This window comes from Hippocampus zosterae, chromosome 21 (assembly GCF_025434085.1).
Source record: "Hippocampus zosterae strain Florida chromosome 21, ASM2543408v3, whole genome shotgun sequence".
Taxonomy (NCBI): domain Eukaryota; kingdom Metazoa; phylum Chordata; class Actinopteri; order Syngnathiformes; family Syngnathidae; genus Hippocampus; species Hippocampus zosterae.
This window is the reverse complement of record NC_067471.1, coordinates 8,677,368-8,694,827: the sequence shown is the minus strand read 5'-3', so window position 1 is coordinate 8,694,827 and position 17,460 is coordinate 8,677,368. Positions and strand designations below refer to the sequence as shown.

The window sequence follows — 17,460 nt, the reverse complement described above, 5'->3', positions numbered from 1 at the left end:
TCATCTAATCCCAAATGTGCTAAGCTTTCTTTGATAAGATAAAAAAAATGCTCCTTTACCAAATCCATTAGCGGCCTTGTGGTGCCGTATTCTATACATGCCTTTGTCATTTTTAATTCTGGACAAATATGAGATAATGGGCCCTCAGCTGGCATGGAAGAAGCCACATGAGAGCCGCCTTTGCAGCAGGCTTCCTCCTCTTCGTCTATGCCATGAACAAACCTCAGCGGTTGTCCTGGTTACCTGCAGATAAGCCGCTAGTGTAATTTAGTTAGCTTGTTATCTCCGAGTAGAACGGGGGAAGTGGGCAAATGAGGCACTTTGATGATTCCCCCCCCACCTCCTACCCGACCACCACAACCCCCTCCGGAGAGATTTGCTTGATTACTCTGCTGCAGGAAAAGTGCCGTTTTTACAAGTTTAACCACACATATTTTTTTCCCCCCTCCTTCCATGGATGTGCAGGAATGCAGCAGGGCTCTCTACGCAGAGCCTCCCAAGTATCACCTGGGGTAATTGTGAAGGATGCTAATCTGCGATTCGGTTTGATAGTGTCGTCATGAAATATTCACGCGTCTCGCCTACCCGTAATAAGCCGCCAGCAGCTCCCCTTCGTGGCATCATCGCGCGCGATACCGGCAAGAGGCTGCATGTGAGAGCGCGGGCCCGCGAGAGAGGGAAGTGGGGGGAAATCGGACGCGGATGCTACTTGACAGTTGTTCACCGCCGCGTGACGCCTCTTCTCACCTGAAGCGCCGACACCGGCGTCCTTCACCACCATCTGCCCGTCGTTCCCCGATAATTGATTTGTCCTTGTACGCAAGCATCTCGGGTCGGGATTGACAGATGCTTTGTATGGAGCATATGGAATGTATAGGAAGAAAAAAAAAATTTGGCATGCTGAGACGAATCATGACAAGTCTGAAAATGTAGAACAAGGCGAACATTTTATTCAAACCTTAAAAAAGCCACCGTGCATGTTTCTTTCTCAACAATGGTGCCAACTAGTGGTCTGACATGCCCATTGCACCAATTTGTGGGCTGGCCTGCAAGTTGTGGAGATCTTGAAAGGGCAGAGTTCAAAAAGGCAATTCGATAACATCCTTCGATAATAGCTGGGGGGAAAAAAAGAGCATTGGCATATTTTCAAAAGTAAAGTACACATTGAACACGAAAATACAACCTCGATAAACAAAGACACATTCTATGAAATCGTTTTTGGACCTTTTGATTGAGTGAACATGAATGACAGAACGTATGATTTACATGTCATCAAACAAGCGTTGGCAAGTTTTTAAAAGTAACATTAGCCTGAAATTGCAGCATTAATTCCCTCTCTTATGGCCGCTGTGGAATTCCGCCCGTCAATTAACGCCACAGCTCCCGCAGGCATGTTCTCTTCTGTGAGGAGAAAGGCGAAACTAGCCGCGCGCCTAATTGCTGGCTGGATATATTCCCTGGTGCTTGCGCTGAACGATGGCAGCGGATAATGTATTGCTGTCACAGAAGGTTAAATGCTTTTGCCGGCATTACAATATAATTAAGATTGTGGATTGTGTGTGTGTGTGGGGGGGGGGGGGGTAAGGATAATAATCCCAAACATGATTTGCGTGCCCATTGTAATGCAACAGAAGAGGGGGAAAGAAAACAAATGTTTGTTTTTCAAACCCAAGAAATTCTTCAAAATCAACTCTGTGCACATTTGAGGTGATCCTGCGTTAATGGCGCGGGGGGTGACTCTCCGACACCTCCCCGGTGGCGTTAACCCATCGGTAATCACGGCAACCCGAGGAATTGCAGTACCGAGGAGCAAGCGTATTGCTTATTAGCGCACATCTCTAGGCCCCCCTTGAGGAGAAGACGACGGGGGAAGTAAAAGGCCGCGCGCTAAGGAGGTTCTGCCGAGTGGCTGGATGGATTACGTGAGAGCGCCAATCCCTGCAGGTAAGCCCAGGGTGGGAAAGATCAAACGTCGAGATGCTTTCATCATTACATGTTCCAATCCGTAACATAACTTGAGCTATGAAATGGAGCTGGAGCTGTGTTTTTTTTTTGTTCACGCTATTTACGCTAAAAATATATTTACGAGCAAAGAAATAAAAAGTCCCTTTTGGGTGCAGCGTCACGGCTAGATGCCGATTCACCGTGTATGGTTATAGAAGCTTCGTCTCTGCAGTGTCCCCAACTAAAAATATTATCGTGCAACGGAAGCAACAATTATTGGATTTTTTTTTCTCATCAATCCCAAACGCAGAATATGAAATATCGACACACAGTACTTTCCTTAATTTGACAAGCGCTTCAAGAAACCCCCCAGCGAGAGCGACCGTTCATCTTCATCGAGCCGGTCGCTCGGTGCGAGACGCTTAATTAGGGCCATCCGGCGAGAGAGATTAACCAATTCTGCTTTGCCGCATTTTGCTTTCAAGCACTTTTCCATTGATCGCCTTGTTCATGCTTGGATGACTTTTCATTGATTTCAGTCTCGAAAGCCAAACAATTTGCATTCAGAGGGCGGTAAAAAAGTCAATTGAAATGGTGAAATATTTGGTTTTAAAAACAAAACGCGCGCGGCCTTTGTGTCCACATTCGATACTGTCGTGGGAAAACGCATAACGTGCATTTGGAAACTCTGCTATGACGGCGTCTCCACGGGTGTGATTCGACTCCCCCTTACCTCAGTTCCGGCTCGCGCAGCCTCACTCGGCATGGCCTGCGTTTCCATCTTTCCGGTGACATCAGAGGCTGGAAGCAGCGCACCATCTTGCTACCTGACGACGAGAACACATTTTCAGTCCATAAAGATACTCTCAAGGAGCTCCTTATTCCACACCCCGGAAATCCTTTTTCCCCGTTAGAATGAATGACTCAGACTGCCAATGTTACTACGTTTAATTTTAATGAATGTCTATGAACGTGTACATCAGCAGCCGTTGAGAAATTATGCAGGGGAAAAAAAAAAGTTGAATATATTATCCTCGCAATGCTTTTGTTATGATTGTTACGTCTTCAAAATATGCAAACAACTCCAGCGGCAGGACAATAATTCAACCGAGTCCATTAAAAGCTTCCTCCTTTGAATGCGTTCCCATTGTGTGGAGTAGTCAACACGGAGCCGCACGACAATTATGAGCGTTCGCCTCGCATTTCTTCACCTCTTGCATGAAATCACTTCATGATCTTTTGGCGATGATCGAAATGCGCCGACAATCCAAGCGGACAAGTCGGCGCAGTCCAATCGCAGCATCGGCGCCGAGTGTCTCGGCTCAAGGGCACTGCGGTCAAATTTGGGGCTGAGGCCGAGACTGAAAACGGCGCCAAACCAACCTTTTAGGTTATATGCAGCCCGACGAGATAAAAACGGGATATATACAGGCTAATGAAAGTCGTGCATCTTTTATTCATGAGCTATTTTGCATCTCGGCGGCATATTCGGTCTCATATAACTGGAAATGTGAGGTTTCCGTGCCCTCCCAAAAGCCAATAAGTTTTATTTTGGGAAGGGGGGGTGGTGGGTTATTATTACTGCTCTCTGGACATTGCATGGCCAGAGTACCCTGCAACTTGAGACTCTTAGCAACACAAATTTCGTTGGTTTTCAATCCCAATTAAAATTTGTGTTGGCTACTTATGTCTACCATCATGTTCGAGGTACACAAAAAATACAAAAGCGCAAAGTCTCACCCGCTCCAGAGTTGCCGGAGTGGTCGCTCGCCGCTCGGAGGTGTCCTTCGATGAAAAGAGTGGCGGGGGTGCTGCAATTGTCAACGCCGGCGCCGCCTTAGCCACTTGGCTGCTGGAATATAAATGAGGCACAAAGATGAGAATATGCAAGATATTTCGCATATTGATATCAAACAGTGTGTGTCCCCCCCCCCCAAAAAAAAGAAAAATGAATAAACCTGCGCTAATCAGTCCAAAATGGACTTGATTGCGAGTGGTTCCGCTGGCCTTGGATGATGCACACACGGAGGCAGGTTGAGTTGGGAGAGAGAAAAAAATGATTGAATATGATGCGCAGAGGCGCCACTCTGATGCGTCTCATTAATTCTTCAGCTCGGCGGGCTGCGGACGGACGCGGCAGATTGACGGGGGGGATGAGGAGACTTCCGCGCCGTCTCGCAAACACTTTGAAATGGAAGTAGAGTTTGGCGAGACCGCCTCACGGCTCTAAACGGACACCCCTCGTTTTATATACAAGAGCACAAGTCTTCCCACTGCAAATTGCCGTGACATGATGATGCCTCGTCAAACTCGGAAACGGCGCCTAACAATATGGAGATCAGGAGACGTCGGGAGGTAATAAGCCAGGTGCCGCCATTAGGGGGGGGGGGGGGTTCCCGTGTGTTCAATTAGTCATCATCATGCGCTCGAATCCCCCCTCAAAGAGGCTCGGTTAGAGTTTACAGCGCGGCTGATTGCACGGCATCGATCGACTTGGATAAAATGTGCAAATGGGATAAGCCCCGCCAAAAAGATGCAAGAGACGTCGATGTCGCTTTTCACAATACGTCTGATTTTTTTTAAGTAGGGGAAAGGATTGAAGACAAATGTCCAGATGCAAGCAGATTACAAAAGAGTTGACAACCGCAAACAGTCCTGGAAAAAAAAAAATCAATATCAAAATGTTTGGTCAAGTACTGGCATCATCAGAATAATAATTTACAATAAATATAAATATGAAAATTGAATATTTGAAATGGAGCACACAGGAAGGATTTTATAAGGGTCCGCTCCAAAGGTCCTTGGGAGCAAAAGATCCGTTCTTGAGGTAAAACCTGAAGCGAAAGCCTTCCGGGGAGCTCCAGAAGACACTTTGGGGGTTTTGCGCCGGTTAGTAAATGTGTTTTGGTGTACAATCGCTTTTGGTGATACATTTACAACGGCCTACTTATGCCACATTGACTTCCAGAGTAAAAAAAAAAAAACGTTCATACAAAGTGTAAAGTAGCGAGATTACAAATCGTGAAAAAATACGCCCCCCCCCGCCCCACCCACGTATAAAAAAATGCTGCCTTGAATGAGGCAAGTAGCCTCAGATGAGTCGTCACAAACAACATCGACGGAATGAGAACGGGAGATTACCAAAAGCAGACGAATGGGAAAAAAGCGTTCGAGGGAAAAGAAAAAAGCTACATGTTCACTCGACGCTCACGGGAAAAACGAGGCCTAGACGGTTGTCACCGACAGGAAGGCGTTGTGGACTTTGGAGTCCTCCGGGACCCGAGCCCCGTGACTCATCAGCTCCTGGATGGTCATCCAATTGTCAAGAATCTTCTTATTGCGCTTCTTCATCATCTTCTTGTGACTGAGCTCCAGGATGCTGAGCTCCCCGTGGCCCTCGGCCCCGCCGGCCGGGCCCTCCTTCAGACACTCGAAGCGGCTCTTCTGCATGAACTCCCTCCTCTTCCTCTGCTCCCTGGCCCGCGCCAGCTGCTGCTTGCGCTCCTCCTTGCTCCAGTAGCGGCCCATCTTCATCTCGCTCATGGCGTCGTCGTCCGTGGTCATGCCGCCGCTGCGCTCCTCTCGGATCCTCAGCGCCCGCTCCCGCAGGATGCGGTCGCGGGCCGGGCGTCGGGCGGCGTAGCGGGAGCCGTCCGCTCGCACTTTCACCTTCCACTCCAGACGCGGTTCCCCGGAGCGGGCGTTGCGGGTCGGCGGATCGCGGCAGACGCTCAGTAGACTCAGCTGGCTCTGGGAATACTCCAAGGACGAGTGCTGTTGGAGCAGCTGCATGTAGCTCTGGAACACAAAACACCGTCAGCGCAGAAATTTTACCAAACCCGAGAGCGGGGCGATCTACTTTCTGTGCGGACAAGATTTTACCTTAAGAAGCCAACTTGAGAAGTTAGCTAAGAAGCTAACTCGAGAAGTTAGTTAAGAAGTTAACTTGAGAAGTTAGCTAAGAAGCTAACTTGAGAAGTTAGCTAAGAAGCTAACTTCTCAAGTTAGCTTCTTAAACTAATACTTTGGAGCAACGCCCCCCTTATGGAAACACGTTTCCTATTTGGGAAGGTTGCATTCCATTTTGAAAAGCGCGCGATCGGAACTAGCGTTAGCGGTACTCCAAATGGGAATGCTCGAAAGTCGCCGCGAGCAACTCGTACCAACCTGAAGTTGACGCGATCCGAGCGAGCCGTGGTAAGGGCTGCTTTGGTACGAGGCCAACGGCGGTTTCCTTCTGAGATCTTTGGTTTTGCCCTTTTTCTCGCAGCGCTCGTCGTCGGCGGGCAGCGCCGGGTCCGACTCGGATCGAGAGGGGTTACTTTGGTCCGGGCTGCTGGAGAAAACGGCGCGAGGACGGGCTTCCGGTGACCCCCGAGACTGGTCGGGATTTGGGCTGGAGGGCTTTGACGAGGCCATTTGGAGGTTCCTGCGGTTGGCGATGCTGACGCGCCTGTGGAGGGAGCGCTCGGGGGATGGCTCCCGACCCGGCGGACTGGAGCGCGCGCTCTCGGCCGTGTTGTAGGCACTGGAGGCGTCTTTTTCTTGTTTTTTTTCGCTCGGAATCTGCTCGTGGATGTCGGGCAGCGCGCCCGTCTGGCGCGGCCGACGGGCCCGCACGATGTTCTGACATTCCAGCTCGATGCTGCGCAGCTCTTCCTTAAGCATCCTCAACTCCCGCTCCACCCCGTCGCCTCGGCCGGCCTCCTCGGCGCCGTCGTCGCTGTCGCCTCCTCCCTGCTCGGTGAGGCTGCACTCGATGCTGTGCCGGATGGAGTACACGCCGCACTCCGCGCCCTTGCGGATTTGACACTTGACCTCCAGAAGTTGCTGGAAGTAATTCTCCAGGCCCAAGATCCCATTTGCGTCATTGCGAACGCTCACTCCGCCTTCGCGGCTTTGCACGCCGCCTCGCCCGCCATGTGGACTTTGGGCTCGCCGCTGTTCCCTCAAAAACCGAACCGGACTCCTCCTGTAGAGACCGGCCGATACGTGCTCGGGACTGTCTGTGCCGCAGCCGAAGCCGCTGTCTTTGTCTTGGCCGTTGGAGGAACAGGGAGCCGCCTCGGGTGTCTTTTCATCTCCAGCCTGCGGATGATGAAGAATTCGTGAAAAGTCAGCAAGCGCAACCCTCGGCAAAGCGTTCGGATCCCGAGTGATTGGTACTCACTTCATCTTGCTTGAGGTTGCGATTCTTCGCCCCCGCTTGCAGGATCTCCATCTTCAGTTCCTTCGCCGGATCCCGCGGCTCGTCGTCAAGCCACGCGTGGTCGTCCGGCTGAAAGCGAGCAGCCAGCGTCAGTTGCGGCGGTCGTTTGGCTCAAGCTAACGGCTAACGGCTCAAGCTAACGGCGGTTACCTGCGTCTCCGGCCTGGTCACCAGCAGGACGACGCTCTTTGCGTTTTCTCCCGACAGCACGGAAACCGCAACCTCTCTATCCTGCACCGCGTGGCCGTTGATCTGCAGCCAAAAAACAAAAAACACGAGACTGTGAAACGATGCGAGCCTCGCATCGCCGCGATCCGGAACCCTTCCCGCTATCGCCGGGGGGGTTGAGCGAGCCCGCCGTCCGAGCTCTTCGGTCTTCACTCGCCACCCAATTAACTCTTCTTTGACAAGCGGCGTTCATCTTTTCTCCTGTGGAGTAATGGGGCTGCCATTCGGAGATAACGGGGGGGGGGGGGGGGGGGGGGCAACAGAAACACGACCCCGAGAGAAGGTTGTCGTCTTTTTTTGCCGCTCTTTGTTTGTTTGTAATAACAAAACAGTCGCGTTTGCTCCGCGTGATTTTTGTAACTTGAACGTGATTTTGACGAGAATCCAAACGAGAGCGGCGCCGGAGATGATGGAGCGCCACCTGGAGCTGTGACGAGACAAAAGACTTTTTCATTTGCCCACATCCTTGGTCTGTGGAGGATTGCGAAGCTCCGAAAGCTCTCGTCAAATGTCACCAAAACAGACGACGCTTTTTGCGTAAGAACTTACTTGTAAAATACGATCGCCGTTCTTGATGCGGCCGTCTCTCGCTGCTAAACTGTTTGGCTCCACCTACGCAAATCACAATTTCATTTGCGGAAATGTCGAAGACTTCAACGGCGTCGTCCACGGGCCTGTACCTGGCTGACATAAATGGCCATGTCGTCGTCCTCGTCGGTCCTGTAGCACAACGTTAAGCCCAGCTTCTCTTGAGTCTTCTGCTTGCACAACTCCACTTCCTGTTGGGCCAAGCAATAACTTTTAGTGTTCAATTCCGTTCATTTCGTTCCAAGACGGCATTTGGATCGCATGCCGAAGTCTAAATGCTGCGCGGCGAGCGCGCCGTTGTCCGCAACATCTGTTCGCCGCAGTTCCGCCTAATTGCTACTTAACGTTTCGATGAGGTCTAATTGAAAAGAAATGATTGCCGCGCCTAATGTTCATCGTTTCCCCGTAGCGTGCTGACATGCGCGTGCCTGCTGCACGCGGATTGAGTATTGACTTCACAACAAGGTGGCCCCACCATGATTTAAATGTTTGCCCCCCCCCTCCATTAATTTTTTATATCTCCTCCTCCTTTTACCTCGATTATTTGGTCTCTGCGTGTGTTAAAGAGACTCAGCTCGTCTCTTGGCTTCTCTGTACAGCAGTTATATTAGCCTTTCTGTGCAGAGGATAAATAATACACGCCAGTCGACTGTGGGGGCAATGAGACTCAAAAGCTACAACTGATTTGCCCTCATGTGATAACTCGAATGACCACGATCTATACTTTTTGTGCGCCGACATACTTTTTCTTCCCCATTCCGAACAATCATGTCAATTTGCCAGCACTATGACACCGCGTTGGCGCCCTTACAGGTGATTTGTCACATTTGATTTTGGGCTCTCCTGCCTCATTCATCCAGTCAGAAAGGCCTCCGCGTATCAAGTTAGCTACACGCGGCTGACGGACGTGCTACCCGACTGCCAAGCTGAGCTCGTTGCGATTGTACGGAAAAGCCCTAATGACCTCACAATGGCGTTTGCCCAACCAGGAAGTGCCCATTAAACCAACCGGAGCTGACGGCGGCTCATCGCTGTCGCAGACAATCACCCGCAGGTCCTCTTTTTGGACCGCTGTAATCCATTTGTCAAGCACATTCGCAGTGCTACACGTGTTTCCCGCCTGCTCATTAAGTCGGAGTTTACACGGTGTGGGACAGCCTGAGCAAGCAATTGGCAATTTGTTGTCGCATCGGCTGGCTCCGGAATGGACTCTCACGCTTGCCATTCGTCATTCTGCAGTTGTTTAAACAAAGTCTCCACAAAAACCAGGCAAAGAAATATGAGACGTTTCACTCTGACTGATCATTATCAGGCTTCTGCAGAGCTTGCCGGCGAGACGATCAAATTGACAAAAGTACGAAAGAAAAAGCGCAATCGTACCTCGTACACGTACTCTTCAGTGCGCTCCACTTCAGCCGCCATATTGGAGAGGTACTCGGGACACTCGTAGAATTCACGTTCCATCGCGTGGATAGAATGGCAGCTGGAAAGAAAAGAGCGGTCGTGTCAAACCGAAGCCAAAGCAGTTGCCATTAAAACAAAATGTAGGACGGACGAGAACAACGTTGCTCGGACCTGTCAGACAACAGGAAGGGACAGACGTCAGGCACGGGCGGCGTCGCCGGGCGCAGTTTGGCCAGCGCCATGATGTGCTCGAAGGTGATGTCGGTTTGCGTGCACACGTCGGCCACGTGGCCTTGGTACTGCGCGGCGGGACGGATGACCTGGACGACGACGGGCTCTAGTCCGACGGCCTCCGCCGCCGCCGTCTCATCCTGCTCCGCCTTGGACAAGTTACGCCTGTTTACCTGCGGCGACAACAAGCATTTTTTTTTTCTTAACGTGGGCATACAAATCAAAGAATGCATCTCTTGATTTTGGGACGCAAATAAAATGAGCTTGCAAACAGGAAGTAAACAGAAAAAGAGTGACTTTTTTTGCATTCTGTGTCCAAGTTCTAAGGTGACATCGCAAAGCACCATTTTTAGCCGAAGGCTATTCATCTAATAGTTTGTGATCTTCTAATTAAACAGCCACCAGCGCTTCCAACAAGGTGGCGTCTCTCGAAATTGGGGTTAAAAGTAGCACGATGAAGGTCAGCCCCGGGCCCTCCAATATGCTCAAGAGTCAGCCCCCCTTTTAAAATGTCTCACTGGCTTTTATCTTTGCGCACTTTTTTTTTTTTTAATTCAAAACGTGAGGACTGCAGATAAGAGATGGCGTTTTATTTGTGTTTGCCACGTGGCGATAAGAGCAAGATTCGGAATCTGTCAGATAGCGTGTCATTGTGAGGGGCAGGAATGAAGGAAAAAAAAAAAGAAAAAAAAAAGCCATTCTTCATAAACGACACGTTACCCCGACAGGCTTAACACGGCGCTACATTGTGCTCGCTCAAAGGGGGACACGGGACAAAAAGAAGAAATACAATTCTGCCGATTCAATGGGATTCTTGCGGACTTCACTCCAATACAAGTGTGATTGTTATTCCATTTGAGGGACGGCGTGAGGGCGGGGGGGGATTGGTGTGACACGGGAAGGAAGCGCAGGTGGCGGCGTGCGCCCGCAATCTGGTTTGAGGCCACGGCGGGCGTCATAAATGTCTCATTTCAATCATAAAAGTGGAAGGAAGACTTTGAGTGACAGGCTCCGGTGAATCGCATTGACCGTTTGCCATTGATGCTGGAAGACGTTTTTGGGGAGGGAAACGCACCTCGTTTGAACCCTACTTGGCCTTGAAACCCGGGGGGGGGGGGGGGGGGGCAGTGCACAAATACATTTTGAGCCCTTATGAAGGGAAATCATCAAGAGTCCCGTCCTATTTGTTGCGCCCATTTATTTTATTTTATTTTATTTTTTTTACTAACATTGGATTTGGATTTTCAGCCCCCCCAAAAAATGCTACAAATGTAAATCCTTCCTCCCGTTCCTCCCATCGTTAAATGTTGTTTTTCATTTCGGCAGCGCACCGTTAATCAACGCGACAAGGCATTTCAAGGGAGACAATTAGCCGAACATGCAAATCAAATGGGGTGGGGGTTGGGGGGGGGCAGGCGGTAAAGACGACCGCTCGCGGACGGCGGCTCGGCGGCGCTTGACTGGAGAGTCGAGCCATCGCGTATGCATAAAAGAGAGAGAAAAAAAAAGTCAGCGGAAGCGGTAACGAGTGTCCTTCAGCGTTTTTGCAACAACAAAAAAAAAAAAAGGAAAACAGCCAATTAGTTCTGCACCAAGATGGCACGCCGACATCAAACATGGATTAAGCCGCGCGGCCAAAGCTAAGCCTTCCCCCTTCTGATAAATTCAAAATATATATTTTTTTTAATTTTGGATGTTGATCAAGGTATATAATGACACTATAACGCATCCACATGAACAATTAGCCAGCAATGAGCCGCGCACGACGCGTCGCCACCGCCGTAATTAATTAACCTGCTTTTGTCACAAGGGCAGGGGGGGCTGCATTTGTACTCGGGTATTTCTACGCACGTCGCCGTTTCTCTCTCGCACGCCATTAAAAAACGACACCGGACAATAGAGAGACCCTCCCTCCCTCAACCCTGCACTGAGGTAGAAATGGGCTGGCGGGGGGTCACGGGTCGGACCCCGAGCGTTCGTCCAGATGGCCGAGTCATTTCATCAACTCCAAATGGTTGCCGGTGTTCTATAGCATCACAAATGATGATTAAAGATTTAAAAAAATGTTGCATATTTGTGGGAATGTGGCATAATATTAAGTCAGCGCCTCGCTCTGCTTTGAAAGTTGAAATGAGATTCAATTTTCTGCCATTTACAACCAAAACAAGACCCCCACCCCCCAACCCCCACCCCCAAAAGAAAGCACTTTGATTGCCTTCTAATTTATTTCGGATTTGCGCTGAAGGCAACAAAAAAATTTTTGCATAAAACACTTGGAAAATTAATCTTTTTCCTAGAGAGTCCGCCGCTCCCCACAAAAAAAACTAAATCAAAGATTCATGCAGTGGCTCTTTGCATAAAATTGAATGTTTATTTTTTTTTCCCCCCCTTACAAAAAGCCCCGAGTTGAACTTGATATTTTTCCACCAACTTTTTCAATGAATTTCAAAGCCATGCGTGTTTATGCTAACCAAGACGTGTAGCTAGCTCGTTAGCATTATTCATCAGATGAAGTTTTTAAAACGGGACTCAAAAAAATAGCCAATGATGGAAACTCACGGCTGTTTGGTTGGGGAAATGGAGGCGAGTTCAAGACGGGGCTGTTTTTAGCGACTCCATTTGGAGAGGATAATTCCATTGAAATATCATGTCGACACATATGAGGAGCGTAAATTCCGCAAAATGGATCCGCAGGGAAGACAAATTACATTTCCTTCAAAACATCAACAGACATTTGCGCACCTCCACACCAAATGGACTCGTCTAACTCTCCGGCCTGAGGGCGCGCGAGGTCCGCCGCATGTAATCAACCCGGACGACGCAGATGGTTTTGTGCAATTCTATCCGTAACCGGACTCGACGGCAGCCTCCGAGTGGGCCTAATTGACTTGCAAAACTCCGCTTAGTTTTGTGGGCAATTCAAGCCCAGCGGGCTTGCGGTAACTTCATCTGCCCCCCTCGGACCACCTGCACAAATCCAAAATGGACTTGATGCGTTAGCGGGTGCGCAAAGTGTTCCACGATGGAATTCTCCATTTTGTGGTACAGAATTTGGGATTCTAGAAGGTTTGAAAGTGCTTCAATTAAAAAAAATATATACATACTGTATCATGACTGACTGAGGGGAAAAAAAATGCAAACGTGACAATAAAATTTTGTATAAATCTCACAATTGAATCAGTTTTCAGCAGAGTAATCAAATGTCTTTTTTCAATAAAATATTTCAACTCAATTATTTTTTATGAACTTTTTTTCCCCTTTTTTATTTTCAAATTTTCTGTTTTTTATCTATCGATTATTAAAACAATTGATTCATCTGCCAATTATTTTTGGGGGACTTATGAATCTGATTTTTTTTAATGCTACATGCAATAGCTGCTCTACAGTTGGCTTCAAAGTACTCATGATCGTGTTTTTTTTTTTTGGGATCGGTAATGAAAGGCCAATTGCGTACATCTACCCGAAAATCGGCCAATCTCGCCCGCTGGCTGTTCGATCTCCGGATACATGACAAGTTCCAGATGGGTGGCTTTTTAAGAAGCTTCAAAGCCGACGGAACAAAGCCTGCGGATGCGAGCAGAAGGTGTGTTTATTGGGTTATTGCGGTTGGCTTCCTGTCATACAAGTGTCACCGGCGAGCAGCTCACACAACCAAATCGAATTCAACTCATCTTTCACTAGCTCCAAGGTTAAAAATTGATATATATATATTAAAAAGAAATCCCTCCCTTGATGGAGGGGCGGAGTTACGCCAAAGTGTATTAATAGGTTGCTACAGAGAGCGAAAGCCGGGCAATGAAGCAGTGGGACGGAACAAAGTTGAAACTGGCGACCGATAAGGACCGTGGAAATGTTTTTTTTGGGAAGACTGGAAGCTTTCCTCCCTCCTTTCTTTATCTCTGGCTCGCCCCCCCTCCCCTATCCTATCATCTTGGCCAGGCTAATTGGCCCGAGCTGATAACAACTGATAAGTCCCCCTCGTCACGCATAAAAACCGGAGGTGACATTTTTACACAGTCGTAAAAACAAAGCAGAGAATGCGCAATAAACACGGACCTTAATTGCGTCTGTGTGCTCAAATATGAGTCTGTCTACGTCTTAAATGTGTGCGTGCATCTTATGGCTTTGTCTGGAAGGGGGACGGGGGGAGGGGGGGGGGTGGATTGCGTCGACCCCCACACAGGCTTTCATTGCGGGCTTATCAGAGCAAGCACAGTCATCGTCGGGTGGTTGCTTTTTGCCTTTTTGACCCTGAGCAAACAAGTGTGTGAAATGAAAAGTGGATGACATCTTAAAAAAAAAAAAAAACAATATCGTAACGCAATAGATTTTTCTTTTCTGACATGCAATCCCACAGCCGACAAGCGTTTGCATGGGACAGAAATTGGGAGCCACTTGTCAAGTCCAATAACGCTCACAGGTGAAAAGGTCCAATTGCTGAGCGGCGCGGGCTGGCAGCGCCGCTCGCTACGCTTCAAGAATAAAACGCAGCCCGAGATCAAATTGAAAAGGTCGCCTTATTCAAGGCTTGCGCGGAAGAGATGCAAAGGTTCTTTTTCGGACGGCTCTGGATGATGTCACGGCCCGGGAGCCGAGGAGGCCATATGGGCCGGCCGGCTGTGTGTGGACTCTGACGGACCGGAGAAGGGTCTGCGTGGAACCCCCCCCGCCCCCTCCCGCGGTGCTGTCTAACAGGCTGGACATGTGGCTTAGCATCTGTCCCCGGCCGACACAACCCCGATCGGGTCTCTGACCCGCTAGCACCGCACGCACACTCAGCAACACCAATAACATGAAATATTGTTTTGCTGGCGTGGACTCGTTCGGTTCTTCATAAAGAAGGGGAGCCGAGCATAGCACAGTCCAGACTGCATCGCTTTTTTTGGACTCTTGCGTTACCTAAAACTTCGCACTATTTTTATCGCTTACTGGGAGGTTTGCATCATGGGCAAGTGACGCAGTTCACCACCAGAGCCAGCAGATGGCACTGTGGCGGAAGAGAGGGGAAAAAAAAGGAAAAAGAAGGAATCATCACAGCAGGCAGCACCATTTGTCAGGAGGGGAAATTAAAAAAAAAACATCCATTTTGTCCATCGACATGCCAATTTGGAAAGCGATAAAAGAGAAGAAAGTGAACGCCTGGCATCTGACATTTTTCTTCATTCCAATCATATCTGCCTTTATCTCTTATTCCAAGCAGGCGGTATCCGTGGAAACACAAACTGAACCCCCCCCCATTCCACCAAAAAAAAAAAACCTCAGTGGGAGAAGAACAGAAAGCGAATCGGGCTGGAGGAGGAGAAGACTCGAGAAATGTGTGAGGATGAAAGGGAAAAAGCGACGAGGGGATTGCCGAGAAAGCTCTCGCTCCCTCGTCAGGCTCCGGTTTGAGGACAAAGTCGCACTGTGACACACTTCTTGCTCACGCAAACTCTTGTCTCGTTTTTGCCTCTTTCTCGTCTTGGATGGGAATTGTGACTTCCGATACTGTACTTTGCCAACAAAGCACGTTTTGCTACACTCAGCGCCAGACCATATGGGCAGGATTGTTTGGGGGGGGGGGGGGGGGGGGGGATACGGCGAGATTCACACTTTTCGGGCACTTTCTTTCTAATCAACACATGCAAACGTTGTGAAACGGAGTGTTTGGAGGCTTGCAGCCATGAAAATAAGAACATATTATCATCATCTCGCTTTCAGGGGATCACTTTCAAACATCCCCCGAAAAGGTCAAAACTCTCGTGGAACGAGACCACGAAGCAATGACGCTCAAGTGGTCGGCGGACGCTTCTTCTGAAAGTTGAGTAAACCATAGCGCGCGAGTTCACTAAGTAATTTGCAAGAAACGATTGGCTTTGATTTCAAAAGCACTCATCGTCACTCTCATCCTCTCACCTGCGCAATCTCGTACAGCAGCTTGTAGTGCTCCTCCCGCTTCTGCAAGGTGCACAAATTGCAGCCCATCGCCGTTGCCAAGGGAGACGGCGCGCCGTCCGTCCGAGTGAGATGCCCGCGCGTCTGAGCTCCCCCGCGGGGCCGAAACGCGCTCCTGCTCCTCGGCTCGCCTCTCGCATCCCTCAGAGGATCTCGCCACTCTGTACACACACACACACACACAGAAACGTGTCACATCATTGCCTTGCGTGGTGGAGTGCGCGTCCCTCGCAAAGATGAGTGAAAGCACCTGTCTTTTTCTCCTCTGGCTTCTCCTCGGCCGCCTCTTCCAGTGTGTGTGAGCTCACACTCGCACGCAAGCAGACTTTTGGCTCAGGCGGCGGACACACCTCCTCCCGTGGCAGCCAGCATGCTGCGGGTGGGCTTCCTGCTCATTGGCTGGGAGAGAAGCGGCGGGCGGAGTGCTGGATGTGAGCATCTTAGCGTGCAGGTGTGTTTTGCAAAGATGCCGCGCGATCTTTTTTTTTTTTTTTTTTTTTTTAGCCTAACAAGTGTCTTGCTGTCCAATCGAATTAAAATCGAGTGCGCGCAACGGTCAAGTGGATTTGAGGCGCAAATCAATCTCCTTCACATTCAATCGGATGCGCTGGCGCACCGGAGGAAGGGGCGAGGCCCGCCATGGATTTGCAGTCGCCGAACTGATGCCGCCTCGACACATCGACAAGGGCACCCAACTCGGCTGACACACAGGAAGAAACGCAGACCGCTATTGATTGGTGTCAAATTAGCTCGCAGTCCAACTGGATCCACGATGCTCGACGGGCGGGGTGGAAGAAAGCGATATTCACGCCGTTTGTTTTCATGGATCTGAATATAAATGAGGTTCAGGAGATTCCAAGCTATTTGTAGGTCACTCCATTTTAATTTGCTCAGTGGAGACCTCTGCTAAATTTACCAGGCTACTGCGATATATTTTAGAAAGTGTTCAGAAGCTACGAAAAACATACAAAAATACATGCTGCAATGTCAAGAGGTGAGGTAATAGTCCATCTGCTCACTAGCCGACAAACCACAGGCGCGCAAGCTAGCCGGCCTCGCTATACAACACCTTACTACAGTGATTATTTTTAGATTTTTTTTTTTCCTTTTTACACAAATATTTTCTGTGATTTACTTCTACTTCTTAGGACATCTATTATTAACTCATAAGCTAGCCAAAGCGACCACAACTAAACTAGCCTAATTTAACACTACTAAGCTAGCATCCCAATTTTTATTTTTTTTTACACAAATATTTACTGTGATTTACTTCTACTTCTTAGGAAAACTATTATTAACTCATAAGCTAGCCAAAGCGACCACCACTAAACTTGCCTAATTTAACACTACTAAGCTAGCATCCCAATTTTTTTTTTTACACAAATATTTACTGTGATTTACTTCTACTTCTTAGGACAGCTATTATTAACTCATAAGCTAGCCAAAGCGACCACCACTAAACTAGCCTAAGTTAGCACTACTAAGCTAGCATCCCAACTTTTTTTTTTTTTTACACAAATATTGACTGTGATTTACTTCTACTTCTTAGGACAACTATTATTAACTCATAAGCTAGCCAAAGCGACCACGACTAAACTGGCCTAAGTTAGCACTACTAAGCTAGCATCCCAACTTTTTTTTTACACAAATATTTACTGTGATTATGACTTTTACTAACAACTCGTATGACAACTTTTACTTCTACTCAGCTAGCCTAAGTTAGCACTACCAAACTTGCCTAAGTTAGCATTCCAATGTAAAGAAAATTTCAAGTTACCATTCCTGCGGATCATGCCCATCGCGCGCACTCCAAAAAAATACGTAAATTAAAAAAAGGAGCTGAGGTCTTTAGAACGCCCCCCCCCCCGCCCCTTCCATAAAGTTTCTCGGTAATGCGTTTGCGAGCTAATGAGTGATGGTGG

The 17,460-nt window shown here is 48.8% G+C and overlaps 1 protein-coding gene across 1 annotated transcript; it reads right to left on the bottom strand.

Moving 5' to 3' along the window:
* Positions 1-4,732: 4,732 nt before the first annotated feature.
* Positions 4,733-16,718, bottom strand: pdzrn4 (PDZ domain containing ring finger 4). The gene is made up of 10 exons (XM_052055143.1): positions 15,789-16,718; positions 15,500-15,699; positions 9,545-9,777; positions 9,350-9,452; positions 8,062-8,160; positions 7,931-7,993; positions 7,304-7,405; positions 7,115-7,222; positions 6,112-7,032; positions 4,733-5,742 (listed from the first exon to the last, which is right to left on the bottom strand). The coding sequence occupies exons 2-10, from the start codon at positions 15,566-15,568 to the stop codon at positions 5,170-5,172; spliced, it is 2,271 nt and encodes a 756-aa protein (XP_051911103.1). The 5' UTR covers positions 15,569-15,699; positions 15,789-16,718; the 3' UTR covers positions 4,733-5,169.
* Between the last annotated feature and the right edge of the window lie 742 nt (positions 16,719-17,460).

Excerpts from the sequence above, each read along its gene's own strand:
- pdzrn4 (XM_052055143.1), bottom strand. The coding sequence starts at position 15,568 with ATGGGCTGCAATTTGTGCACCTTGCAGAAGCGGGAGGAGCACTACAAG. Across the intron at positions 7,994-8,061 it reads TGGCCATTTATGTCAGCCAG|GTGGAGCCAAACAGTTTAGC; the intron begins GTACAGGCCCGT and ends TGATTTGCGTAG. Across the intron at positions 7,033-7,114 it reads GCAACCTCAAGCAAGATGAA|GCTGGAGATGAAAAGACACC; the intron begins GTGAGTACCAAT and ends CATCATCCGCAG.